The sequence below is a fragment of the Phacochoerus africanus genome, chromosome 15 (assembly GCF_016906955.1).
Source record: "Phacochoerus africanus isolate WHEZ1 chromosome 15, ROS_Pafr_v1, whole genome shotgun sequence".
NCBI lineage: Eukaryota > Metazoa > Chordata > Mammalia > Artiodactyla > Suidae > Phacochoerus > Phacochoerus africanus.
The window spans coordinates 141,067,312-141,095,053 of record NC_062558.1 but is presented as its reverse complement, the minus strand read 5'-3'; the positions used below and the strand labels follow the sequence as shown (position 1 = coordinate 141,095,053).

General features: G+C 61.2%; 1 protein-coding gene across 7 annotated transcripts in view; it reads right to left on the bottom strand.

Moving 5' to 3' along the window:
* INPP5A (inositol polyphosphate-5-phosphatase A) overlaps window positions 1-27,742 on the bottom strand; it is a 157,981-nt gene that overhangs the window by 72,890 nt on the left and 57,349 nt on the right. For all 7 annotated transcript variants that reach the window (XM_047760827.1, XM_047760824.1, XM_047760826.1 and 4 more), the window contains exons 3-4: window positions 12,333-12,433; window positions 9,289-9,376 (exon numbers count right to left, since the gene is read on the bottom strand). In XM_047760827.1, the coding sequence (XP_047616783.1) occupies window positions 9,289-9,376; window positions 12,333-12,433 (189 nt within the window). The remainder of the gene's footprint in view (window positions 1-9,288; window positions 9,377-12,332; window positions 12,434-27,742) is intronic.

The following is a 27,742-nucleotide window of genomic DNA, read 5'->3' as shown; positions in this document are numbered from 1 at the left end:
GGTCTATTTATCTGGTTCGATAACAAAACTACACTGTCCTGAGTATTGCAGGCTTAAAATTAATCTTGATCAGGCAGTGCGAGTCCTCTTTGTTCATTTTCAAAGTTGTTTTGGCTAATCTGGGCCCGTTTACATTTCTGTATAAATTTTAGAACCTATTTGTCAATTTCTAGTTTTTAAAGAAAGAGTCTGCTCTGATTTTGATTGTTACTACATTAAATCTCAACACAAGCTTGGGGAAAAAAGACATCTTAGTGATGCTGAGGTCTTTCCATTCAATCCATGAACATGGTATGTCTCTCCACATCTTCTTCTTCTCTTTTCAGGGCCGCACGTGTGGCACACGGAGGGTCCCAGGCGAGGGGCTGAGTCGGAGCTGTAGGCACTGGCCTACACCACAGCCACGGCAACGCGGGATCCGAGCCCCGGCTGCTACCCGGACCGCGGCTCACGGCAACGCCCCGTCTTCTTGAATTTCTCCCCGCAGTATGTTGCAGTGCACACCTTTGGCCCGAGTTATTCTAAACATTTCATGTATCGATGCTATCCCGAATGGTAATGCTACTCACTCTTCTTTTCCGCCCAAACCTCTTACAAGCTGACAGCTCGCCAGCCAGATCTCAAAGATGTAAACGAAACGCATGCGCAAACCCCTCTGACTAGTCCTGAGAGCGCTCTGTTGGGCATTGGTTTTCCTGAAGGACACTGTCCCTGTGACTTTCAAGGCAGTCACTTTGGCGACGCTGAGCCCAGCCTCAGACAGTCTGCACTTGGCCCCGGACACAAAGGGCAGGAGACGCGCTGGGAGCAGCAGCGGGGCTTGGGGTAAAAGCGTGCAGCACAGGTGTGCAGGCCCACGCAAGGACTGGTCACGCCTGGCCTCCCATCCCAGGGAGACCCCTAAGCTGGTGGCTCAGGCTCAGAGAGAAGGAACCTGAGTGGGCCACATGGCCGGTGTGCAGCGTGCACCGACGCCGGCAAGAACTTCAAAGCTGCACCTGATGGGCCTTTTCCATTTGAAACAACCCGCTGGTCCTTCTCTGCCTTTCTGCCGTCGCCCCACCTCTTCTCCCCAAAGCCGCCCATGGCTCCCTGCTGACCATCTGATCACACTGAAATTCCTTCCCCGGTGCTCAGAGAATCGTCAGGACTCGCCTTCCCTCACTGAGCCCACGGCAGACCAGCAGCACTGCCCCGGCCCGCCGGCCACCCACAGCTGCCTCGGTGCCCAGGGCACAGCCCCCAGGCCGCCTGCACCCACGCTGCACAGACAGCACCTGCCCGCAGTCTCCGAGGCCGCCGCGGAGAGAAGGAGCCTCTTGCAGCTGAGTCTGTGAAGCTTGTCTTAGAAACGTCTCGGTTCTGGAGGGTTATTGGGAGAGCGTAGCGGTGTCCTAGTCGTGCCGCCTGCCGCTGTTCAGAGGCCCTTACTTGCTTTCGACTGTTTTACTTTGGGACCCACCCCATTATCCCCACAGCCTGGAGTGCTACTTCGTGATTTTCTTTTTTGTTTGTTTCTTTTTTTAGGGCCACATCTGCGGCATATGGAGGTCCCCAGGCGAGGGGTCCAATCGGAGCTGTGGCCACCGGCCTACGCCAGAGCCACAGCCACGTGGGATCTGAGCCGCGTCTGCGACCTACACCACAGCTCACGGCAGCACCGGATTCTTAACCCACGGAGTGAGGCCAGGGAAGGAACCCGCATCCTCATGGACGCTAGTCAGGTTCGTTACCACTGAGCCACGGCGGGAACTCCGCTGCTTCTCGATTTTCTAATTTCCGTAGTAATGGTCGAGTTTCCACTGTGGGAGATAAGAATTTAGCCTGGGAACAGTATCTTTCCCCTTTGCTCACAGACTCGCTCACACGCTCTCTTCCTGGTCCTCATCCTTGGATAAAACACGTCTTTACTTAAATTGATAATCAGTATTTACATCATCATGACTCTGAAATGCTCTCGCGACAGAACCATTTACTACGGAACACATGCTCTTCTTCTGGGTTTGTTCTCCCGCAGTGCGTCCGGTTGCTGCGGACGGTTCTTTAATCGCACGTGTCAGAATCCACCCTGCACACTCAAACCTCCGCTGTGTCTCACGTCAGGTCACCGAGCAGTTTCGCCCCTGGAGACCCTCTCAGACACGCCAGCAGAGGACGGCCGCCTGGCCTGCCCCGGGCCAGCCTCCGGGGGTCCCTCGGGAGCTGAGAAGCAGGCCCGGCACCGAGGAGCTTGGCCCAGCTCCCACGCTGAACCTTCCAGAAAGGGTGGAAGGAGGCCAGATACACTCCTCTGCTGAGAGCCCGGCAGACACCTGCTCAGCACAGCCAAGCAGCCCCCACGTCCTGTCCGCTCCCTGCCCTCAGGGAGCTGGTGCCCACAGCCGCCTGCTTCCCGCGTGACCTGGTCAAGGACCGAGGCCTCCTGACACCAAGGGCAGTTTTTAAAAGCCCGCATGAATCTGAAGTAGAACTTTCCTTTTTCCTGCCTGGCTGGGAATTCTGGCTGAGATGCCTGCAGGCCGGAGCTGGAGGTCTGTCTGCTGCCTTCCAGCGTGGCCTTGGGAAGTGGCCCCTGCTAGAGGCTGCTCCCCTGGTTTGTCCCGGCCCCTACCCCGCCTGCCTGACGCCCTCCCCCCTCTACACCCCCCGGCCACCTGCCTGCCAGGGCCCCCCGCGTGGGCCTTGCTGCTGCGCCTCTGGATCACCTCCTCTGAGCCGGTGTGGGCTGCCCAGGCCCTCAGACCGGCTCTGAGCCGCCTCGCCACCTTGGGCTCAAGTCCAGAGAGGCAGCCTGGGCCTCCTCCTCATCCAAAAGGGTGCCTGTGGGTGTGCGAGGGTCCTGGAGATGCCGTCCACGCGCCCCACCGGAGTGGGCACATAGCCCCGCACACGTGTCTTCCAGGCCGCCTGGCCTCCCCGCCAAGCATCCCAACACAACGGCACGCACGACGGGCGGGCATGTGAGGGTCCGCCCGACACCAAGGGGCACAAGGGGACATGGAGCAGAGTATGGAGGAAGCAGCGTGCCAGCCTCCCCCCGAGAGCCCTGGCACAGCCCCCCGCTTTCTGCCAGCCCCGGTCTAGCCCAGGGAGCCTCCCCTGGCAGCGCCCTGGCGGGACACCAGTGGGTGAGGGTCCCTGGCTTTCGGGACAGCAGGACGCTTTTGGCCACGAGCCACATTTTGGGCCCGAGGTCCTCCCAGGCAAGTTTTCACCCCACAAACAAACAGCCGCACAGAAGGTGCCACACCATCCCCCGTCCTCCCCGAGGGCTTTCCCACCAGGCTGTGCGGTGTCTGGACTCGCCCAACCTCTGCCGTCTGGAGGGACGCCTCCCGCAGCACACAGCTCACCGCCTCCAGAGCTCACGGAAAACCACGGCATCTGAGACTCGAGCCCCTCGGCCACATGGCCAGGCCACGGCAGCTCTCGGACCCCCGGGCTCACAGCCCAGGGGGCTAAGGGGGTTTCCAGAGTGGCAGGAGGGCGCCGCTCCGCCGCTGGCCCCCCGCCAGGATACCCCCGCCCCTCAGAATCCCAGCCAGATAAAATTAACCCGGTGGCAATTGTCCACTCTGTTTGATAGCCCAACGCCAGCTCATCCGTTAGTGGGAAATAAAAAAGTCAAGCCTAAATGTATAAAAAATTATGATGGAAGCCCTAAATAAGGCCGGGGCTGCAAGCTTATTGAGTCAAAAATCAATCAATCAATGAACGAGTGGATTAGCCGTACCTCCTAAGCCCCAAAGAAATAATTTGCCCAAACACTGGGATTTAACAGTGGAGGACCAAATTCCAACACTTTTAGGAAGTAAATAATGAAAAATCAATTTAAAGAAAAAACAGATCAAGAACCCTGGGCTGTGACGTGTGGACACATTTACTGCTGGATGCCGGCTCTCGGCTGACCCGAAAACTTCGGAAGGGGTTTATTTACTTTCAACACCTTCCAGAGATCAATATTTTTAATTTGGATCCGAGTTATTATTTTCCACATCACAGCAGCGGGGAGCAGAGTAAAGTGGCTCATATTTTAGTGCTAAAAAGATCGATATGACAGTTTCACCTTCCCTGCAGCCCGGCCGCCGCCCGGCCGCACATCACCGCGTCCCGCGGGGCTGCGGGAGTCGCAGCCAGGAGCGGCGTCACCCCGCCCACGAGGCAGACAGCCGTGATTTAGCTGAGTGCAGAGGGCCCGGTGCCCTCGGAAAACCAATCTTGCCTCCCTCACTTCATCAGGCCTGTCTGGACCCGCAGGCCGGCGAGAGGCAGGGAGCAAGCAGCCGGGCCGTTCGGGAGGGGCCCTAAAGCAGATGGGCCCCCTCATCAGAAATGCATTTGCCTCTCTCCTCTCGGATCAAAGAACATCAGTAAACTCCATTAACGATCCATACATTCCCCTCAAATCTCATCCAGGAGAGCAGAGCTGGGGAAGGGGCATGTCTCGGAGCAGGGAGCCAGGAGGGGTCTGGGGCATCTCCTGAGAAGGGGCGCAGCTTCAGGGCTGGGTGGGGTGGGGGGAGGCCTGGGACCACGCTGGGAAAGAAGATGTGCCACTCCCCCACCCCACCCCCCAGCAGGTGCCCGGGGCCGAGAGGGCCCAGACCCGCCTGCAAAAGGAGACGGGGGATCCGGGCTGGGCCGGGAGGCGCCTGCGGTGGGGGTTGGGGGACAGCCCCTCCTGGCGGGGGGGGGGGGGTCTTACTTCACTGCAGCCCGCCACTGCCCCATCTCCCCTGCTGTGCCCTGGACGAGCCTCCCGTCCTCCTGGCTCCCCGTACATCTGGCCTGCAGCCCTCGGCTCCACCAGCCCAGCCATCCAAGGCTGTGCCTCCTAGGCTGCAAGGCGGAGCCCCCAGACTGACCCCCAGACTGGCCCCCAGACTGGCCCCTGGACCGGCCCCCAGACCGGTCCCCAGACCGGCCCCCGGACTGACCCCCAGACCGGCCCCCAGACTGACTCCCAGCAGCCTGCAGCCCGGACATCCACCTGACCCTGGTCTTCAGGGCAGTGCACCCCATGGCCTCAAGCCGGTCCTCGGGCTGGCGCTCTCCAGGGGGGCCCACGCCCAGGGTCATCCGCATCTGACCCACCGATGACCCTGGCTCCCTCACCCTGGGACCCCTCCTTCCCAGCTCAAACGTCTGCTGGGCGCCCAGCACGTGCCGGCCCAACTCCAGGCCCTGCGCAGCAGCTGCTGCTTCTGGCGATGAAACTGGGGAGGAAGACACAGCCCTTGCAAGAACACCAACACCCAGCATGACAGGTGGCTGCTGCCAGGACACAAGGGCCCAGGCAGCTGAGGGCTGGACCAGCGAGCGAGCTCCCGCCATCCCGTCCAGCTCGCGTGTGACCAGACCCTTGGCGCACGGCGGCGGCTGACGAGTGCCCATGAACAGGCTGCCACGCAGCATGCAGGCCCCGCGTCTCTGAGAAACAGATTTCCAGCCCTTGACTTGCCATAGAAGACGAAGACACAGGGACCTGCCCCAGGACAGCCAGGCCCAGGACCAGAGCAGCCCCTACTTAAATGAGCGGCCCTTTGGGATGGTTTTTATGAACAGACAAAACTGGACGTCATCATTTGACCTGAGTCTGAAAATTGCCCTGTGAGCAGCTCCCGCTCAGAACGCGAAATGCTGCTTTGGCGCCATCTCCTGGTAAGGATGCAGATTTGCAGGCTCCCGCCTGGGCCGCTGCCCCAGGTCACACCTCCCCCAGCCTCTGCTCCCGGGTCATGCACCCCCAGGCCACTGCCCCCAGGCCCCCCCCCCCCCCCCCCGCCACAGTCCCCCAGGTCGGGCCCCCAGGCCTCTAGCCCCCAGGGCATGGCCTCCCCAAGGCCACAGCTGCTCCAGCCACAGCCCCTGCAAGCCCAGAGCCCCCACCCCCAGCCCGGCCCCGGCCCCCATGTTTCTGCGCCCCCCCCGTCATGCTCATCACCAGGTGCAGGTTCAGGTTCGACCTCTTTCTGGGAACAGGCTACTATTTTCTGATCCCTATTAATACCTGTGACAGCATTTATGTACAAGATAAATTCATTTCAATTTCCTTTTTCAATTAATGGCCTATTATTTGAACCACACTCAGCTGAAAATATTGCTCCAATACCATTAATCTTGTAAAAATTAAATTTTCCTCTCTCTGACAGCTGGAGGCCACCAGGCTGGGGCGGAAGGGTGGCCACGTGGCAGGCCAGTGCTGCCCGGGCCCCAAGGTGCAGGGCCCTCTCCACCGCGACATCCTGGGGACCCGGCAAGGATGGTTCTATGCCTGACGCACTGAGGGGCAATGGATGGGCGCAGAGCGGGTGGCGCTGCCCCGGCCAGGGCCAAGCAGGACTTTATCACCAGCCATTACGGGCCTAGTCGGGAGACGGTGACAGATGCGCCTCCCCCCGAGCAGAGTCTGGGACGAGGTCCAGTGCAGGAGTTCACGGCACCACTGACCACTTCCCACAGGGAAACCCTGCTGTCCCCGTCATCTAACCGGCCGTGAGCGCGCCTGCCCAGGACTGTGGTTTCAGGAGGGACCCCCAGGAGGGCAGTGACCCGGACGGGAGCTGCGCCGAAGAGCAAGCAGACGCCCCCACGCCCTCCGCAGGCAGGGCCGGCCTCCACCCTCAGCTCCACACGGTCCACCCACCCGGAGCCCCAGACCTGGGCTCGGCGCCAGGTCCCGCACCGTCCGGCCTGCCCAGGGAGGCGCCGTCCCAGGCCAGCACCGCCCAGGAGGGCCCTGCCCCTGGCTAAGTGCCGTCGTGGACTGGGGACCAACCAGAGGGGAATCGCTGCGGCTGCGAGGGGCCTCGGGTGTGCGGTGCACCTGGTTTCAGACCCACACACCTGACACGCCCTGCGCGCGGCTGCAGCACCGTCTGCGGAGTCTCTGGGCTGCACCTGCAGCAGGAGTGCAGGCGGCAGCCTCCCTTCGTCCTGTCGCTGGCAGTGGCCGTGAGTACCCCGGCATCTGGCTGGGGCGCAGCGTCAAACAGCCAGTGCTGGCCGCTTACAATTACCGCCCCTGTGGGTCAGACGCTCGGGCGGGGGTCCTCAGCGACGTCCGTCGCAAGATGGTTGTTTCGCCGGGGACGTGGCTGAGCCACAGGGACACGGCGCTGCAGCTTTCTGCTTCCACGCACGTGGTGAACCGACATTTGGAGAGAAAGCTCGAGGGACCAAGCGAGACCAAAAAGGGGCTCTCGCAGCCGGGGGCGCCTCACAGGTCGCCGTGTCTCTCCTCAGCCCACCGAGCGCTGCGGCCGGAGGAGAAAGGCAGTCACGCAGCCCGTCACGACAGGCGACACAGAGCAGACCCCGGGGAGCTGGAAAACCGTGACGACGTCCACGGGCGCGTGTGAGGCAGAGGAGCCGAGGCCCAGCCTTCCCTTCCCCGTCTGCTCAGCCCAGCGGCACCCGCGGCCCAGGGCTCGCTCGGGGCCGCCCCTCGGCAGAGGCCGGGCCAGGCCCAGGCCCAGGCCGGGCCCCTCAGCCCTGCATCCGCCACCCCTGCCTCGGGGCCTGGCAGACACGGCCTGCACCGCAGACCTCCGCGCAGGGCTACCAGCCTCCTGGCCTTTTGGAGGAGCCGGGAGGCGGTCCCTGAGGCTTTTCTGTTCCATTTTCTAGTTCACTGCTTTCTGCTCTTATTTCACCATTTCCTCGCCTCTCTGTGCTTTGGTTAAATTTGCTCTTCACTTTAAAAACGCCTCGCGTGAGCGCTTAATGCCTGGAATGCCCTCTAGGCACACGTCAGGTGCATCTCACCAATTTGGAAGGTGTTTCGGTTTGTGTTTCACGTAATTGTTAATAACTTCTGGTTTCCTTGGTGACTCGTGGGCTATTCACAAGTCTGTCCTTTATTTCCCAATATTTGGACTTTTCCAGAGACCGTTTTCGTTTACCCCTGACGGAGTTCCTTCGTGGCCAGAGCGCCTGCTGCAAATCTCTCACGTGCTGAGCTGCGCTTTTGGCCCAGATTCCAACGCGTGGAACATTCCGAGACTCGCCCGGGCCTGGGACAGTCTGCCTTTCGCCGCCAGGGTCCTCGGGACGGACCTACCCAACTTCAGGCCGCCCCGAGGCTGCTTCTAGGTCGACTCGGCTGCTTCTCCCTCCTCAGGACGCGAGTGGATGCTAAGCCCTGTCCTGCCATTTAAAGGAGGCTGCGAGGACCAGGACGCCTCCACGAGGACGGGTGGCCGAGGACCACGGAAGACACGGCGGCTTTGACGGTCGAGCTGAGACCCAGGCCCCGAGGGCGGCGGCGAGGAGGCGGGGCTGGCGGACCGGATGGCACTTATTCCGCAGGACGCTTGTCCCAGGGACCGGATCCACAGGGTCGTCGAACTCCGAGGACTCAGCCTCACGGCGTCCAGCTCGTCCTGGCCGCCGTGGGGCCCGCGTCCTCGGAGCCTTTACTCCTTCCTGTGGCTGCTCCTCTAAAGCTCAAGGACCTTTTCTGGCAGCTGCAGTCCCAGCCGCTGCACCCAGTGTAGGCTTCACCCTGGACGCGGTCCTTGAAGCGGAGCGTGTCCCACTCGGAGAAAGCAGAGCCGCGTCAGGCCCAGGGGAGCGCGGGCGTCCAGGGCGGAGGCCCCACTCGGGAGAAGCAGAGCGGAGCAGGCGGCGGCGGGACCTGGCCGAGCCCGGGGCCGGAGGGTCCCCCCCGGCCCCCAGAGCAGCAGAGGAAACACCGCAGGATCTGCGGGCGCAGCTGAAGGTGGAGCACGACTCTGTAGTCCCGTGACCTCTCGTAAGGGCCTCATCTGCCCCGAACCTCAGGACTGAAACCTGGCAGAGCCTCTCTGACCTCAACAGCCCGTCACGGGCCCTGGGGAAGCGCGGCCACGTCTCTGCTCCCACGGCCCACAGGGACACTCCCCCCCCCACACACACACACGGCCGCCCCTCCAGGCAGCCGACCTCCCCTCGGACGATCCCCATTAATCAGCACCTATACCTGAGCCAAGGGGACAGGGCAGGGGGACAGGAGATGCTCCAGGGCTCCCTGGAGACGGGGCGTGAGACTGTAACCCTCAAACCAGCAGCCAGTCACTTGCCACCGTCCAACAGTGCTCCTGCCAGACGCCTGCTCCCGCCTCGCCTGGCTGGGCGGCCTCCCCAGGTGTCTGGTGTCCACCGCCCCCCAACCTCGGCTGCTGTCTGATCCAGGTGTGGCTGCCTAGTGCCAGTGGCAGGCTGCCCACCGAGTCCCTAAGTAGGTAGGAGCAGACCGCGGCTCCAGCAGGCCCGAGCACCCAGGCCTGGGGACGGAACAGCACTCACCGTGAAATGCTCCTGGGACTTGTAGTTTTCATCCAGGTAGACGCGGGCCCTGTTATATTCTTTCATCGCATCACTGGAGAGCAGTTCTCTGGAAGGAAAAGAGCGAGTTCTGGGACGCGAGGCCACACAGACGCCGCAGCCCTCCGCACAGCGCGCACGAGCCGCGGCAGCTGGGGCGCGGAAGCCAGCCCGACAGCATCCGGAAAACAAGAGCCGGCGGGGTGGGGGTGGGGGGCGGGAGGGGGAGCTGGCAGACACCGAGACCTACTGTGCGCCCTCTGCACGGGCCGCTCCTGCTGGCCGTGAGATGACCAGGACAGAGGCCTCCTGTAAGGTGACGTGGAGAACCCGCCCAGGCCACAGGCCCGGAAAGCGCGTGGGGCGTCCTGGCTGCTTGCGCCAGGCCCTTGCGGACTCACCCGCATTAGCTCCTCCCTGGAGAGCAGCTGAGCAAGGTGACCAAGTGGCCACGGCTCTGAAAACACGGAGGAGGGAAGGTCTCCAGAGTCCCTCTCGGCCCTGGCTGCAGCCCTGACGGCTCACCTTACTGTCACTCGGCCACCAGAAAAGCCTCAGCAGAGAACCAACCCCTCCGTGGCCTCCACAGACACCCGCAGCTGCAATGGTGCACCCCATGCACCCTCGAGGTCTGGGACAGCACCAGAGGGACGGGGCGTGGGCCTCCCTGCTCCCCTGCCTGCCCCCACCCAGGGTGGGCACCCCTCACCCCCAGCTGCCAGCATCTGGGGCAGGAAGGGGGGGCTCCAGCCATAAGAGGTGAAAACCCAGAGGCAGGAGGAGCCCAGAGGAGGGAAAGAGAAGAGGATAAGCTGTGAAAGGGGGACAGATGCAGACGCCAGATACGCAGCAGCCAACACAGCTGGTATCACATCAAAATTACTTGACGTGCAAAGAAGCATCACATGTAATCCACAATCTACGAAGGAAAAAAGTCAACAGAAACAGACCTAGAAAGGACAAAAATGATGGAAGTCACTGAAAAGAACCTTGAAACACCATTGCAAATGTGACCAAAGACTTAAATGAAAACATGCACATAATAAGCAAAGACGGAAGACACAAAACCGCAAATGAAACTTCTAGCAGTGAAAACGCAGGGTCAGAAATACATTCCCTGAATGGACCTAACAGCAGATTGAAACACAACCCCTCCCCCGAATAAACAAACCGAAGACCAGTAACCAAAAGCACAGAAACTGTCCACACTGAAGCAGGGAGGGAGAACGGACTGAACTCAAAAGGAGAAAGAGCCGCAGGGACCCGTGTGACGGTCTGACGTCAGGCAGTGGGAGTCCAAGAACAAAGAGAAGGGAGAAATAATGGACAGACTTGTCCCAAATGTGAGGCAAATCATAAACCTACAGGTCGAAGAGCTCCAAGAACCCCAAGCAGAGGAAACACAATAGAAATGAAACTGAGCGCCACTCGAGCTGCTGCCAACCAACTAGAAAGACACACTAGCAGTGAGGCGAAAAGACACACTATACAGAGAAAATGAAGCTGCGGACAGGCCGAGCCTCCCGGGGAACAATGGCCCGGGGGACAAGGAACAAAGGCCCGGGGGAGCTGGACGGCCAAGAAGGGACACGCTGGGATTGTCTTCGCGACAAAAATACTGTTCACGAGGGAAAACAAAGGCTCTTCTTTCAGACAAACAGAAGCAGCAACTGTGCTAAGATAAACGGTCAAGGTCTCAGGCTGAAGGAAAATGGTGCCGGAGCAAAACCTGGTTTTACAGAAAGAGCAGAACACGGGGAGAGTCAGCGGACGGGCCTGTGCACCTTTTCATGGTTTGAAAGGTAACTGACTGTTTAACACATGGAGAACCACCCTGTATGCTGTGTAGACTGAAGCCGACGGCCGCAGGAGGTCAGCAGGAGGGTTTCCGGCAGGTGCTCTTTCCTTGGGGACTCGCCGGGGTTCCCAGGGGTCTAAAAACCGACCGTCTGGTCACCAAGTCGCTCACAGGGAGCGCCTCCCACCAGTGGCTGCACACCTCCTTTGCTCATCGTGTCTTTCTGTAAACACAGACAGCTTCACATTTCCAGGGGCGGAGTGCGCCCGCCTCGGCTTCTGCAGGCTGTACTTTGGCGCCTTTCTAAGGCCGTCTCTCCCTGTCCCCACCCTGGAGACCTTCTCCACACTCCCCCCGCAGACCCGGCCCACGCGGGGAGCTGGTCTCAAAGGGCGGCCTGGGGACAGAGGCCGCCACCCGCCTGCTGGGCTGCAGCCTTACCGTTGCTGTGCCCCCGCCCCCCGCCCCCTCCTCCCTGCCAACTTTATTGTTACGTTAAGTATTAGGAAAACATTTCCACTGAAACTACCTTAAAAATTCGCATTTTAACAAGTGACCTCACAACTTGACAAGGGCTGGGCTGGTGTTGAGGGCTGGGCTGGTGTTAATTCGAAATGTCGGGACCCCGGCAGGAGGGCCGAGGCCAGGTGACAGAGGCTGGAAGGGTCCTCAGGGGGGGCCAGGCAGACAGGGACAGGGCGCAGAGACCGTCCCTGCAGGTGGCCCCCCCCAGGGGCCGTCAACGACCAGCCTCAGAGGTCGGGAACTGTCGCTTCCCTACATGCAAGGTGGCAGCGGTCAGGGGCCCAGAGTCGGGGGTGGGGAAGGACAGGGCCACATCACAGGGGACACAGGGCGCAGAGAGGGTGTCCCAGGCACTCGGGCCAGAGGCGGAACAGGAGCAAGAAGAGAGGCTCCAGCTGCCACACGGGCCTCGGCCCAGCCCTGTGCCCCTCTCTCGGCTCCGCGGCCCTGCTTCCCAGCAGCCCCGGCCATCCAGGGAGCCACAGGGCACGTCGGCGCCAGCTCGGGACCCACAGCCCCCGCCTCCCACGGGCCCTGCGAGCTGCTGCAGAGACGCCATGTCCATCGCCCATCTGTCCCGCGGTGCCGGGCCACTGGCCCTGGGGCTGCAGGTCCCGCCCCCCGCCCCGCCCCCGCCCAGGCAGCCTTCTTTGAGGGGGGCGCCCCCCTCCCCCACGGAGGGCCAGGCAGGCGACACACTTACTTGACGAACTTGTCCACGTGCGACATGGAGGCCTCGTAGTTCTTCCCTCCGAACTCCTGGCAGTGCAGGGCCAGGAAGTGCGGCCTGTGGGTGTGGACGACCTGGGGAGGGAGCAGATGGGCGTCAGCGCGGCCTGCCAAGGGGCCTCCTGCACGTCCCAGGGCCCCACCCCTTGCGGCTCCTGGCTGCAGGGCCTCAGAGCCCTTCCTCCCTTAACTCTAAATCCTCAGAAAGGATCGAAAGTTCCCAGAACCTTCTTCCAGTGCCAGAGTCACACGTGTCAACACACCACGCTACGCACTGACGGCAGCCACCGCAGACCCGCCTCGTCCCCCCTGCCCCGGAGGGGGGAGGGCAGCTCGCTGGGAGGAAACAAAACTCACGTGCCCCCGCCTGACACGCACACGACCCCCCACCCTGCGAGGCGGGCACCCGCCTGCACGCCGTGGCAGGAGGACACGGTTGCACAGTCAGCGGACCCCGTCCGGGCACCTGGCCACTGGACGGCAGAGGCGGCTGGACCCAGTGCCTCTCAGCGCTGCCTGTGCCCTGCCGTGGTGTTTCTGTGGTCAGCGGGGTTCCCCTGCCCCGGCTCTGGCTCAATGGGCCCCAAGGCAGCGCCCAGCCTGCCACACGCCTCCCTCAACGGAGCCGTCCTCAAAACTGGGGCCAGCAGCTCCGCGGGGAAGTGTCTGGAGGCTGGTGGTGAGAACGCCCGTCCAGCTGCCCCTGGCCGCCCCCACCCCGCCCAGCACAGGGTCCTGACAGCCCCATGGATGTGCCCGGGCCTCCGCCACCGCAGTCAAGCACGCACAGCACCTCGGGGTGACCCACGTGTCATCTGCGCAGGTGCTGACCAGCCGTGCTCACGAGGGCACAAGGCGCTCACAGGGCCCAGCCTCCCGGGGTGCAGGGGCAGCACGCCAGCGCCGCACCCACTGTTGGGGGATGGGGCAGCTGTGGTCCGACCTCTGGCGAGGGCTCGGCCCAGCCTGGCAGCGGAGGGGCCTGTGGGCAGGGCCGCTGGGACCAGGCAGGAGCAGCGATGGAGACGCACGGGCCAGGCAGGGCACCTGGAGGCCGAGGCTACCGCCCCCGCTGCTCTTCCCTCCACGCCTCCTCCCTCCCTGGGACCTCATGACACGGCAGCACTGCTGGCTCTGAAGGGTTGACCCAAACCTGCACAGTTCCCTTGCCCTCCTCGGCACCATCCCAGAGGAGGCAGGTCCCCGATCCACGCCTGATACCACAGTGAAACCTGGCCTCAGCCACCACGGTTCCCGCTGGCGCCTGGCAGTCCAGGCACCGCGGCAAACCAGGGCGGCATCCAAGTGGCCTCAGCGAGACGGTCTGCTCTGGGAACAAGCAGGCCCAGCCAGAGCCGGCCTCGGGGACGGAGGACGTGGGTGCCAGCCCCTGCTTGCCAGCCCCTGCCGGGCTTCTGCGAGGAGGGTCTCAGAAGGAGCATCGTCAGGCAGCGGCTGCCCTCCGTCCTGTGGACACGTCCAGCACTGGGGGGCGCAGCCATCGTCCTGCCCCAGCCGTGACACGAAGACAGCCCCGAGATAGGGCAGGTTCTTTTCAAGGGGAGTCAGGCCGGAAAGCGTCTTTCAGCCTCAGGGGAACAGCGCCCAGTGATCCCGGCGGGTTGCCTGAGCTGCTCCCGGCTTGGGCCCTGTTCTCCCTTTATCGAATGTTCTCCAGGGCGACCGCCACTTCCCATTCGACATGGGTGTAGCCTTTCTCCACTCCTGACGCCCCTCAGAGCTCAGGCTCACGGGGACAGGGACAGGCCCAGACGCTTCGCAAGCTGGTGGCACCACGGCCCTGCCCGAGGACGAGGGACCCGGTGGCATGGCTCGTGTGTGGGGACAACTGCTGTCTGGTTCCAGCGCAGGCCTAAGGCGGAGGCTCCAGGACAAGCTGGCCATCGTCCCGCCCACGGCCCCGTGCAGGTGCCCACACACCCGACACTCACGGTGCAGCCCTCGCTAACGCGGAATGAGAGCAGCACGAGCTTCAGGAAGCAGAGGCACATGTGCAGCAAATAACGTTCGCCAGCAGGAAAGAGGGCCCGGCAGTTCTCTGGGCTGCGGGCAGCAGGCAGCAGGGCAGAGCCTGGGCACGAGAGGTTCTGGCCAGGCCAGGCCAGGTCAGGTCACCAGAGGGCCTTGCCCTCCGGCCCGGGGGGGGTGCACACACCACCAGCCACGCCAGCCTGGCCACGCGGAAGCCACCAAAGGCTCCGCGGTGTGTGGGGTCCTCCTTCATCACCCTCTGCGAGATCCTGAACAGTTAGGAGCCAGCCCTTCTCGGCGGGCACAGAATCCCTCCCGAAGCCTTTCCTCCCGGGAGGCTGGCAACTCCACGAATGAACGCGATGCTCTGACACGCGCGGGTGGGCAGGAGGGCCCCTGCAGAGGCTGCGCTGCCGTCAACGCTTCAGCCCCGGTCGCTGCCTGCGTTGCTCAGCCCATCGCGGTCCAGCCCGACTTGGGGCGGGGAAGGGAGGAAGCCCCCAAGCCGAGCACAGGCTGCTTCCCGCGGTCCACGCCGTCACCCCTTCTCTAAAAGAAAGAAGGGGCCGCGGCTCCTGGGTCCCCACTCGTGACCGCGGATGACCCAAGTTCCCAGAAAAGCGGGTGGAGCTGCCTTTCAAGGACTTTGGAGGGAAGCGGGGATGTGGTGCTTGCGCGGCCGTACAGCAGGCCCCGCCCGGCCGCGCCAAGTCCCAGACACAGGGTCCCTCTGCGAGGTCCTCCCGCCCGCCTGCCTTCACCCCAAACCAAGTAACAGCTCCCTCGTCACACGACTCTGTTATGGTTTAGACAGAAATAGCCTTTTATGGCACAGAATATTTAAATCACATGGAACTCCTCAAACACTTGACTCGGATCCCACACATCGCAGAAAAATGCAGGATCCAAAAATAGGAGTGGGCGGACACCCCTGGCGTGGGCGCCAGGCTGGGCTGCTGGGTGGCACCCAGCAGGGGCTCCTTCCTGGGACAGGGTGCTGCTGGCTCAGCGGAGGTTTCCTTCTGAAACACGTGGGGAGACTCACAGAACGGCGGGGCCAGGCCAGCTCCCCGCCCCCCGCCAGGCCTCAGCTCCAAGGAGACGTGAGGCCTCACCCTGCGTCGGGGGGAACCTGGCGGGCGCCCCAGAGAAAGGGCCCGGTTAGCTCTGTAGAGGCTGTTGTGGGAGCCGCTGGGGTCTGGCCCTGTCAGGACACCTGACAGCACTGACCAGGGGCCAGGTGGGGCCACAAGCACTGTCCCCTGAGTGGCCCCCTGTCGCATCACGGCGGAGCCCCTCTGAGAAGGCGAACGCCGTCCGGGGGCCAGGCCAGCCTCGCCCAAGCTCACCAGGCAAGGGGCACTGAGGTGGGCTTCCCAGGCACTCCTGAGCTGGACACAGCGCACTCCTCTCCAGCCCACGGCCGTCCCGCGCCACGGGCCTCTCTCAACCAGCACGGCCAACCTCCTTCCCAAAGGACCAGCCTGGCCACTGGCTTTGCTTCAAACAACAAAGGCTCTGGGAACAGACAACATCCAGCGTCCACGTGAATGGCTGGCCACCCTGCCCCCGGCCACTCTGCTCTATTCTTAACCTGGCCTGGGTCAGGGCTGAGGCCTGCGCCACACAGCTCTCAGGCACCCGGTCACAGAACTGGGACCTGCGGGGTGGCTGAGGGTTCCAGGAGCAGCCCGAGCGGGTCATACGGGAGCACACAAGCCCACCAGCCCCAGGTGCCCCCAGTCCTGGTTCGGCCAGGCCCCGCCTCCGCCCCGCCCACACACAGGCCCCGCCCCCACTCCGGCCCCGCCCCCTGCTCTGGACGGCTCCGCCCTGCCCTGCCCGCACCTGTTCACATGCAGGGCCTTCTGGCTACTGAGCGGTCCCCTTGCTGTGCACCTCCCAGGGCCACCGGCACCCCCACCTCCACCCCCAGGTAAGGACGCGGTACTGAGCAGCCCTTCGGGAGCACTGGCTGCGCCACTAACTCAGAGAGGAGAGAGACAAAGCGAAAGCTGGAGCTGCGTCAGTAAATGCGTGGATCGGGAGATGAGTGTGATTCAAACCCTCGGAGAAGCTGGCCGACAAGGCTTCCGTTGGGGTTGTGTTTGGCCAACGACAGAAAACCAACAACCAGCCACTCGCACAAGGAGCCGGACTGGCAGGCAGAGCTGGCACACCTGCTCGCAGACGGCATCCAGGCCCCGCAGGGGCTGCTGCGGGCACGGGCTGTCCTCTGCGTGACTGCAACGCGGCTGCACAGCCCCAGGACTACGTTCCAGGCAGGAAGAAGCGAAAAGAGCATGCAGTCCAAGGAAAAGGGAAAAGCCTTCTTTCCAAGGGCTTTGCCTACCTTATTTAGACAAGAAAGTCCTCCCTCCTGGAACATTTCTGCCTACGCTCTGTCAGAGGGCGGCCCAGCAGCAGGCACTCTGCGAGCAGCAGGGCAGGGTATCGGCGACACACGACCACGGGTCCAGCAGGGGTGCCGTCTGCCCCCTCTGCCGAAGCAGCCCCATCCTGCCAAGTGAGGCCCAGGCCGAGGGACAACTGAAGGTGGCCGCACCTGTGACCGCCTTGGGGGCAATGGTCTCTGAAGACCAGCGGTTCGCGAAACTCTGGGCACAGACCGTGGGCTCGCTGACCAGTGAATCTGCTGTGCCCTCTCTTCCGTTCCCCCCCGCAGAGCTGCTCTTCAGAAGATCACACTCCAGCCTGGCCGGGTGGCAGGCGAGAACACGTCTCAGACACGCAAGGGCTCCCCGCCTGCCCTGCCCCGGGACCGACTCTCCGCAGGGCCAGGACTTCGTGTCCACCTGCCTCCATGAATCCCTGACCTGGAGCCGCGTGGGGAGCTCCCGCCCCCACCCCCTCGCCCTCCCACCTCTGCCACCTGCCTCCTCGTCTCACCAACACCGAGTCATCTGTGCCAGCTCAGTGGGACAGAGATTTTCCAGCTGGACTCCCGCCCTGCGGCTCTGCTGACAGAGGCTGGGGAAGCCGCGTGGCCGTAGCGTGGCATCCGCGACAGGCGAGTTCCTTCCTGTGCCTGCAACGCCCCCACCGAGCCACACTGCCCAGGAAGGAAGACCTCTACCCACGGGATTTTAATTGGTAATCACAATTAATTTAAAATAAATTCCAAATTCAATTTATAGTGAAATTAAAGTAATCTGACACTAAATTTTATTGATCCTAAGTTTAAATAAACAGCCGGGTAAAATGACTCATTTTATCTCCTGTAACGCAGCATTTTCTACAGGATGACCCAAGTGACACTTTCTGATGGGCCAGGCGCAGGCCACCTCTGGGGACACGCTAACCTGCCCTGAGCTTCCCGGCTCTCTGTGCTCCGGCACACGGTGTGGACGGCCGCCATCCCAACCGCACGCTACTTCCCAGTGGGTGATCAGAGCGGTGGCAGAGGCCTCGGCACGCGCTTCTTTGGTCAAAGGTCCCTTTCATTTAAACCACAACCGCCTGCATCCCATGAACACCCTAGCAGAGCACCTGCCAGGAGGGCTGGGCTGGCAGATGCAGCGGGGGAGGAGCAGGTGCCCAGGAGGGCAGTTGAGCTGACCCGCACGTAACCCACGCGTGAGCCACGTGGTCATCAAGCCCTGGCAAGCACCGCAGCGGCCAGAGAGCTGCGTGGACGCAAGCCCCAAGTTTGGGACCCACGAGAGGCCGCCCAAGGCGCCACAGCCTACAGCTCCCCCTGCCCGCCCTTCCCCGGACGTCACGCCTGGGCGTCGGAGAGCTCGGGGTGCTGGCCGGGCCCCACCGCACCCGGCCACAAGGGCTGCCTGCACGCCACGCTGACAAGAGAGGACATTTCAAAAGCCAAGCGGTGCACCGTGTCTCAAGGGACAGCGTCACGTCCCATTTGAAAAGAAAGCTGTTAAAATGGTAAGATTCTCACCACGGAATACCTCCGAAAAAAAGTGACGAATACTCTGGAAAGGGACACCACACACCAAGTGACAAACTGCTGTTGCCACTTCTCTTCACCCACAAATCACGTCTCATTTGCAAAAGGCGACACCGGGGACCCACACGAGGTGGGACCTCTGAACAAACCGGAGACTCGCTGATGACCAAGCTCGTGGCCGAAGGGCACGTCAGGGGACCCGTGCTCCTGCCTCTGGCTCCAAAGGCGCCGCAGGGCCGGCATAGGGCTCCAGGAAGGTGGTGGGGAACACCGCTGGCGTCGCCTGAGGCTGGATTTGTTCCTGCAGGTTAAAAACCACACGCCCTCCGGAGGACAGGCCATGCCGTCGAGAATGGACTGAAAATCACACACGGAAATACGTTTCTATCCACGAGGTCATGACAATACTAAAAAAGCCCTGCTCACTGGGCATCCTGGAATCAGGCCATTCTTGTGAAAACCGGTCACCAAGAGAAGGAAGCAAAAATGTCCCTGCCCCTCCCATGGCCTGCATCTCTGGGGAAACAGGGAACCATCCCGGCGGCAGAATGAGAGGCACACGCCCGGCTTCTGGGTAGCCTGAGGCCCGGAGGAGACGCGTGTGTCTTCTCACGTGTGGGCGGACGCTGCACAAGCCAGACTCAGAGACGCAGAGCAGAAAGGGGCACGAGGGAGGGGGGGTAGGTCCAGGGCCCAAGCCCCCAGGGATGCTGGGTCTAAGGCACGGCCCGGTGACAGTCCACAAGGCGGAACGACACGCCCGAGACCCTGCAGGCAAGGGAGGCACCAGAGGAAGGGCCGCAGGAGGGAAAATCCTGGGCAGTGCCAGGCCCAGCAGAGCGTCCGGGGACCAGGCTTCAGGACCAACAGAGGCTCTGCTTCGGGGAGGAAGGACAGCCTGGAGGGCAGGTGCCTCGGCAACAAGGACGGAGGAGAAAGGGGAGAGACGGCCTCCAGACGGAGGAGCGCTCCCGGCCGCCCCTCACTGCGGGATGCCAAGCCCTGGCCGCTCCCAGGCTCCCGGTTTTGCTAGACGGACAGAAGAGGGCGCTATGGAGCTAGGAATCCTCACCTGGATACCGCAGAAGTTCAAGGCCCTGCGAAGCTGGTGTGAACAGGAAAAAATTTACACTGACAGCCAAGGAAAAGCCCCTCGACCCGGAAAAAGAATCTCAAAGCAGAACAGGATTGTAGGCCGACATTGCAAACAGTGAAACACACGCAAACAAGCATTTGAGAAGATGAAGAAACACAAAACTAAAATAGAAATGGACCAAAAAGAAAGAAAAGTGCTGACTGGCTTCAGGAAAGAAATGGGAGAAAAAGGCAACACCGTCACGGAGAAGAAGAGTAAGTTACAAAGTGTCTAAAGGAGAATCAACTTTAAGGACAATTCGGCTAGGGGCGCAGAAGCCCACCAGTGACGTGGAAGTCGCATCGTGCAGGGAGTCGGGAGGAAAGGGGGGACCGTGGCGGACAGGAGGGAAGGAAAGCCTCCGTCATCACCACCCGAGAGGACGGCAGGGCAAGGGCACCGGGACCCAGTCTCCAAGTCACACCCGAGAAAACCACGCGTGTGCAAAAGACACATTTCAACCCACGTGGCTGCCTCAACGCGCGAGCGGGAGACCCGAGGGGACAAAGAAGGCAGGACTCGTAGGGAAGATGCCAGCTGCACACGTGTGCCTGGCCAGGGACAAGCCCACTCACACAGCAGCACACACTCACACGTGTGTGCAACACTCACGTGCATGCACACTCAGAGCAGCATGCACTCACACATATGCATGCACACTCACATGTGTGCACACTCGCAGCAGCACACACGTGCACACACTTGCAGCAGCACACACACTCACGTGTGCACGCTCACAGCAGCACACACTCACATGTGTGCACGCTGACCTAACTGACCTCACAGAACAGGCCAGGCCACACGTGCAGGGCACACCCTCTTATGTGCCCCCCCCCCCCAGCAGGAAAGTGAGGCTACAAAATGAGGTCAATGAACTTCAAAGCATGGAGACCAAGCCACCTGCTTCCTGAGCACACGGAGCCAAAACCAAGCTGAACGCGGGCCGCCAGAAAAGAGGGCACCTGCCGTCTGACCCCTACGTGGAAGCTGGAGGCTCAAACTGCTGGACGGGGTGCCCGGCGCCAGGGCTACAGGGGAGTGGCCAGGGACCCGGGGCCTCGTGCAGGTGACGGGCACCTCCCTCCCTGGATCTGATGCTCCCCTGGTGTAGACGAGCAACAAAACTCATCAACCGCACGCTTTCAACACGTGAGGTCTACTGTTCGTCAATTTTACCTCCATAAAGTTATGGAGAATTCTTTATTTCCACCAAGACGTCAAGCCATGGCCTATATCAACTGTCCGCACCCTCTGAGAGCACCGGAGCCAGGGGAACGCTGGCCCTGGCTGACGGCGGGGAGGGACGACTGTCCGTCTCGCAGACACGGTCGCTACACGCAGGTTCTCCTTCAGAGGCGCCCACGGAGGTGCCCACGGGGAGCTGACGGCATTGGGGTTGGCGTCAGGCCACGCGGTGCACGAGGCGGAGGAGCCCTGGAGACAAAGCTGCCCTGAGCCTGCAACCGAGCGGCAGGGGTGGCCACCGGATCCACCGTACAATTCTCTCCACGTTTTTTTTCTTGCTTTTAGTGTGGGTTTTTTTTTTTTTTAATTTTATTGGAGTACAGCTGACTGCAGGCGTCGAGCGAAGCGAGTCCGTTACACATATAAACACAGCCATTCTTTTTGCCACACCGGTTGCCACGGACTGGTGGGCAGACTTCCGAGCGCAGGACAGGAGGGCCTCGCTCCTCAGCGGTTTGACACGCGGTGCCGCGCATGTCACCCCTGCGCTCCTCGCTGACCCTCCCCCGCCAGGGTGTCCCCTGCGGGGACCGTTAAGTTTGATGCCCAAATCTGTGAGTTTTATAAGTTCCTAGGCTAGGGGTTTAATGTGCACCACAGCACTGTCCAGAGCCACGGCAGTGGCAACGCCAGATCCAACAGCGACAACGCCCGCTGAGCCCCCGGGGAACTCCCTCCCTTAAACGTGGTGGAAGTCGGCCATACCACGGTCCGCTGAGCGCCCGCTGTTTCACGGGGGGAGAGCACCAGGAGGCGGAAGGACACGGTGGCCTCCATGACCCACGACCCAGGGCTGGGCTGCTGGCTGGCCGGGGCTGCGCTTCCGCGGGGCTGCAGGTGAACCACAGGGCTGCAGGTGCACCGCGGGAAGTGGTGACTTTCTAATTCCAGGCTTTGACCTTCCCAGGCAAGGGGTGAGGGTGTCCAGCCTCTCGTGAATGTCACTCTGGAGCGCAGCCTACAAACCACTCCTGCTTGGCCCTCAGGGCAGGGCAGGTGCTCAGGTGACAAACTCATTCGGAGCTGGGCATCTGAAACCCTACCACTCGTACAAATGAGAGGCCTCCTTTAAAGCAGACTTAATTACTGTGCAAGATGAGAAATTCAAAATCACTCATTAGAAGACGGTGATTTCTGGTGACGCGCTGTCGCAAAGTTGTGCCAACAGAAAAAAGATTTCCTCTGCCAGCGAGTGACGTGTGGACTACTCCCTGGGGCGCGTGGAACCCCATCGATGGAGCCACAGCCCCGAAGCAGGGGCAGCGAGGCACCGCCAGCACCGCGTGACGGCGAGGAGGGCGGGTGAACTGGGCTGATGACTCGAACCCGCCCTTCCTCCATGCAGGTCCCTGCCTGGCAGTGTTCTGGGTAGTTTCTGGACCCCCGGAGCAGGCGTGTCCCCAGTGGGCAGTGAGACGGCACGGCCCGGCCTGCTCACCCCTAGTGCCACCTTCACGCATTTCCTGGGCGTGAGTGCACCATGTGGCCCCGTCTAGCTCCCGACGTGACACCAGTGACCACGGAGTAGGGGAGAGGCTTGGTGACACAGTCGCCTTTCCTGCCTACTGACACAAAGAACAAGGACCTGGACAGGAAACCGTGCCGAGCTCATCAGAGATGAGACAGGCATTTGCTGCTTGTAGTTTTCATGTAAACCTACTCAACTGCATAAGTCCGTTTATGCACCGAGTTTTAACAATGCTGCATTGAGCGACCAGCCCCCAGACCCTGACACCCCACTGGGCCCCAGCATGCAGCCAGTGCGGCCAGGGGCTCTGCTGGAAGCCACCCGCTGGGACCCCTGCTCTGTCCCTTCCTGGAGAAGCCCTGCTGCCCCAGGCTCTCTGAGCATCCGCTTCCCTCCGAGCCTGTCTGGCGGTCACTGTGCCCGGCCCTGAGGTTCGACACCGCCACGCAGGCCGGTGCCGAGAGACCAGCCGTGGGGGACACAGGGCACGGGGCCTGCAGTCACACGTGCCCAGAACCTCACACAGGGGTTCCGTCCAGAGCCCCTCGGCAGCTGAGGCAGAGTGGCGGGCCTTCCCCGGCCTCCTGGAAGGGGCTGCCGGGCAGAGACCCCAGCAGGGCCGACGGCACGGAGGACGGACAGGAAAAGCCCCTGGGGTGTGGCACGACGAGCTCGGGTCCCATCCAGTTGGAAGGAATGCAGCGAAGCAAGACCTGGGCGGGTGCGGGCTCCAGGCCCCCAGGAGGCCACGTGAGCGCGGCTGCGGCTCTAACTCAGCGCGCACCCCGCCCACATGGGACAGGTCACTGCCCAACGCACACACGTGCTTGGCCCAAATTCCTTACCCAAGAAAGGCGCGTCTGCTAATTCAGGGAAGAGCAGGCGACAGATAGAAATACGTGGATTCTTTCACAGGAAAGCTCAAGAAAAATATTTTGGGAAAAAGTGAATTAGAAATTTGGCAAGGAAGAGCCTAGGGAATGAACACACACACACACACACACACACACACACACACACACCATCCAGCCCAACCCAAAGCAGCTCCCCTTCCTGACACTGTGCAGGTGCCGGGCTCGCAGTCCCCAGGAAGCCAGCAGCGCGGCCCAGGCACGGCCGTCCCCCCACGGCCGAGAGTCTGCAGTAAAAATAGCAACAGCCAGGCCTTGTTCGGGCTTCTCCAAGGAGCCGCATCTGAGTGACCTAAAAAGGAATTCCATCCTGCAAACAAACCAGTGGAAGCCTGATAGCCAAGATAAGGAGCCGAAAAGGGACAAAGGAATTTCTTGAGAGAAACAGATTACTGCTATTTACCAGCCATGCCTTGAGATCCCCCGCGAGCAACGCCTGCCCGCCCTCCAGCCTGGGCCGCGCCAGGACGGAGGGGGCCGGGGGCCGGGGGCCTGCCCCCAGGAGGAAGCCCAGACTCAGCTCCTGCAGGCCCTGAGTGGACACTCTCCCGGGTCCAGGCCCCACAGCAGCCGCCGACCCGGGCACGGGGTGCAGGTGTGTGACCAGCAGGCCCTCCTCCTCGCAGCCCAGCACCCAGGGTGCCACAAGCTTCCATGACCTCCCAGCGGGCAGAGGGGCTGCCAGGCCATCCGTGAGCGTGTCTGCCTGGCCCCGTCTAGGCAGGAGGACCACTCATCCAAGCTCTACTCACAGCGGCTTCCCCCAAGTCCCTAGCCCTCAGCCGCCCCCAATGCCATCCCTTCCTGGGCCCCCCGAGTCCACAGGGAAAGGACCCCATGTCGACAGCCTCCGGAGCTCTGTGCCAACCCAGCTGTTGGTAGAAGCATCCGTCTCCTCCTCCGGCCTCGGCCCAGGCTCACCCAGGAGCACAGACTCCCAGATCCCACCTCGTCACTGCCGTCAAGCGCTGGGGGTCCTTGGGCACCTGACTGAGCCCCGTCCTCCCCAGGGTGCTGGGGCCCCACCCCTCCTGCTGGTCCAGCCATCACTCTCCCCCCCACGGTCCTGTGCCAGGGAGGCCACCTAACCCCTTCCAACAAGGGGACCCAACTCCCATACCCCCCGCTGCCCCTGCCTCCGCCGTCCTCTGCACCAGGGCCCCCAGCGTTGCCCGGGGCTCAGCCTTCGGCATCACAGCGACGGGCCACCGTCCTGTTCCTGCAACCCAGGCAGGTCTCAGAACCTCCTTAAGCCTCCCTTCCCTCATCTGTGAAACGGGTTTGACGGTGACCCCATCACGGGCAAGCAGGGCCACACGCGAGCACTCACCACACAGCAGCGACGGGCCCAAGGGGTGGGATGCAAGGAACACGAAGCAGGTCACTGGCTCCTGCGGGCGGACAATCCCCACACGTGTGCACTTGACACGTTCACACACCCAAGTGGCCGGCACAGTGTGAGCTGTCTGCACAAGCGTTGAGTCCACCTCTCAGGACGCATGACCGAGGCGCGACGCCCCGTGTGCAAGCGGGAGTCTCCTCAATCCCCACCTCGGCGGGGGCCGGGGGGCAGCCCGGACACACTGCGCCACCGAGTCCGTGGGCCCCGGGGGGGGGTGGGCCCACCTCTCAACATCAGGGCAGGGACGCCGCACGGCCCCGGTTGGGCGGCCGCAGCCCCCGGCCCAGGTGCGCAGAGCCGTGCCCGGCGCCGGGCCCAGGATAGGGGTGGGTTTGGATCATTTTATCTGGTAGAACAGACACGAACTGAGAGCTCGCTGTGGTTTCAGTTCGCTTCTCCAGAAAGACTAGCGACGCGAGGCCGTTTCACGTGTTCCTTTACCACTCACATATCTTCTCTGGCCAAGTGAGCAAATCCCTCGCTCATTTGTAAATTGGATTCTTTGCTTTCTTGGTATTGACTTTGGAGAATTCCTTATGTATTCTAGATACAAGCCATTCATCAGCTGTGGTTTCATCAGGAGTTCCCTTCGTGGCTCAGCGGTCAATGAACCCGCCTAGGACCCATGAGGATACAGGTTCAATCCCTGGCCTTGGCGCTCAGCAGTTTCAGGATCCGGCGTTGCTGTGAGCCGAGGTGTAGGTTGCAGACGTGGCTTGGGTCCCGCGTTGCTGTGGCTGTGGCTGTGGCTCTGATGTGACCCTCTAGCCTGGGAACCTCCATATGCAGCGGGTGTGACTGACGAATGTCCCCGCCACCTCTGGGATGCCTTTCCACTCTTTTAACAGTGTCTTAAAAGACCAGATTTTCCTCATTATGAAAAGTTCTAATTGATCAATATTTTCCTTTTATGAGTTGTGCTTTTGGTGTTGTATCTAAGAAATCTTTGCCTAATCCAAGGTCGTAAAGATTTTGTGGAGAGCTGGGGGAACTTAGAGCTAAACTTACTCACTCACTTATTTACAATGTACGTTTCAGGTGTCTAGCATTATAATTCGACGTCTGTATACACTGCAGAGTGGTCACCACCACAGGTCTCGCTGCCATCCACAAGATTTTTGTCAAGTTTTATTCTAGAATTTTCATAATTTTTGGTTTTTGTCTTCTTAGGGCCACACCCATGGCATATGGAAGTTCCCAGGCCTACACCACAGCCACAGCCACGGGGGGATCCGAGCCACGTCTGCAACCTACACCACAGCTCACGGCAACACCGCATCCTTAACCCGCTGAGCAAGGCCAGGGGTCGAACCCACCAGTCGGAAGATTCACTGCTGCGGGGCCACAGCAGGAGCTGCCTGATTGTGATAAGGTTGCGGGAGGTCTTGACGTTGGAAAACATGAGTCCCTGAGCTTTACCTGTTGTCTCCACTTTAGCCGGTCCAGCTTCCTGCCCGTCCGTATACACTGCACGTTTTAGAACCGTCCTGCAGCCTGTCCACCAAAGGGGTTGCACCGAATCGGTGGGCCAGTCAGTAGAGAGGAGTTGTGAACCCGATTCCACCCGTCTCCTTCTCCCTGATTTCCTTCTGCAGCGGCTCACGGTGCTTGGCGTCCAGAGCAGCCTTCTGTCCACGTGTCTCATTTGGGTGCTTCTGTCCATGTTCATATCGAGCATAAACGAGGTGTTTTCAAACTGATCTTGTTATGTTGCAAAAACTACAGAAACTCACACTAGTAACAGTAGGGTTTCTGTGGACCCCCAGACCTGGAGGACCCCACTTCCTCTCTGGCCAGGACCGTCAAAGCCACACCCAACCGGGTGTCCACAGGCAGCACCCCCCGACCCACCGCCCCCCAGGCCCAGGTCTTTAGGCAAGTGCATGGCGTCACCGCGGGGTCTGCCGAGCATGGTGTCAGCCGAGGGGTGTGCAGAGCACGAGGTCACTGAGGGGTCTGCAGAGCGTGGCCTCACGGCGGGGCCTGCCTCTGCCGAGTCCGGGACGGAAGGTTCTGCACAGGCTCCTTTCCGCCCTCACTCCGCTGGAGTTTGCATCACAAACGGAGGACACGAGGACACGAAACACAGAATTTTGTCAAGTGCCTTTCCTGCAGCGACTGGGCTGGTCACGTGGTCTTTCGCCCTCCATCAGCTGACATGGCTCATTCTACTGATTCCGCTCTGAACCTTAAGCCAGGCTTGGTCCCTCGGTCCTGACGCGTTCACTTCTTCACATGCTGCTTGCAAGCGTGCGTGTGTCACGTGTTTATCCCTCTGCACGTGTACGGCTTCAGGTGTCTGGTTGCTGAGGTCCCGTGAGCACCGGCGCTCAGGCCCCGGAGCGCAAAGCTGCGCTTTCACCGGCTGTGTCCCCGTCCCTGCTGATCACAGGACGAGGCAGGAAGTGTCGCACATGCTTCCATCTTCCCGAAAAGTTTCTCGAGAACTGTTATTGTTTCTTGCTTGAATGTTTGACAGAATTTGTCAGTGAAACCATCTGGTCCTAAAATTTTTTTGTGGGAAAGTGTCGAGGAAAATTTTAATTTAAAAAATAGAGGAAAAAATGTATTTCTTCCTGACTTAGCTTTGATCCTTTGTTCTTCCAAAACCACGTTCCTTTCATGTACAAGTCCAAACGTCCCGGCACAAGGCGGCCCATCACGTTCCCCTTATCTTTTCACTGTCTTCGGGTGGCCAGGGAGGGCGCCCCAATGGCAAAATTCTGCCACGGGTCATTCTTATCTTCTACTTTCGGAAATTACATAGAGAGAGAAAATTAAACCCACAGTAATCAAAGGAAAGGAAGAAACGAAGAGCAGAAATCGGTGAAAGAGAAAGCAGGAAAACAACACACAATCCGTGAAACCAAGAGCAGGTCCTCGAGGCGCCGCCGAAGGACGCACCTGCAGCCGTCCCGCTGACCCCTCTCCTCTTCGTGGGGCCACTCCCCTGCCTCTTGGCCCGCCTGGCAATCTCATTCGGGCTGTAGACAATCAGACTGTAACTCTGCCCTGCTGGGTACCGGTCTGGAAGTCCTCTTAGCTAAACGGGCCCATCGCTGGGCTGACCTCAACCCCCCCCCCCCAGCCTCAGCCAGCGCTGCCTGCACTGCCTGGGGCTGGGAACACGCCGCCTCGTGTGATGTCTGGTTTGAATTTGTTAAGGCGAGAGGGGTATTTGGAACCTGTTCCTCCTGGAAGCTGGAAGCAGATGTTACCCATCACGTTATTTTTAAAATTACTGTCGGGGAAAATTGCGAAAGACTTAAACGGGCAGGGAAGGCGAGCGGCCGCTCCTCG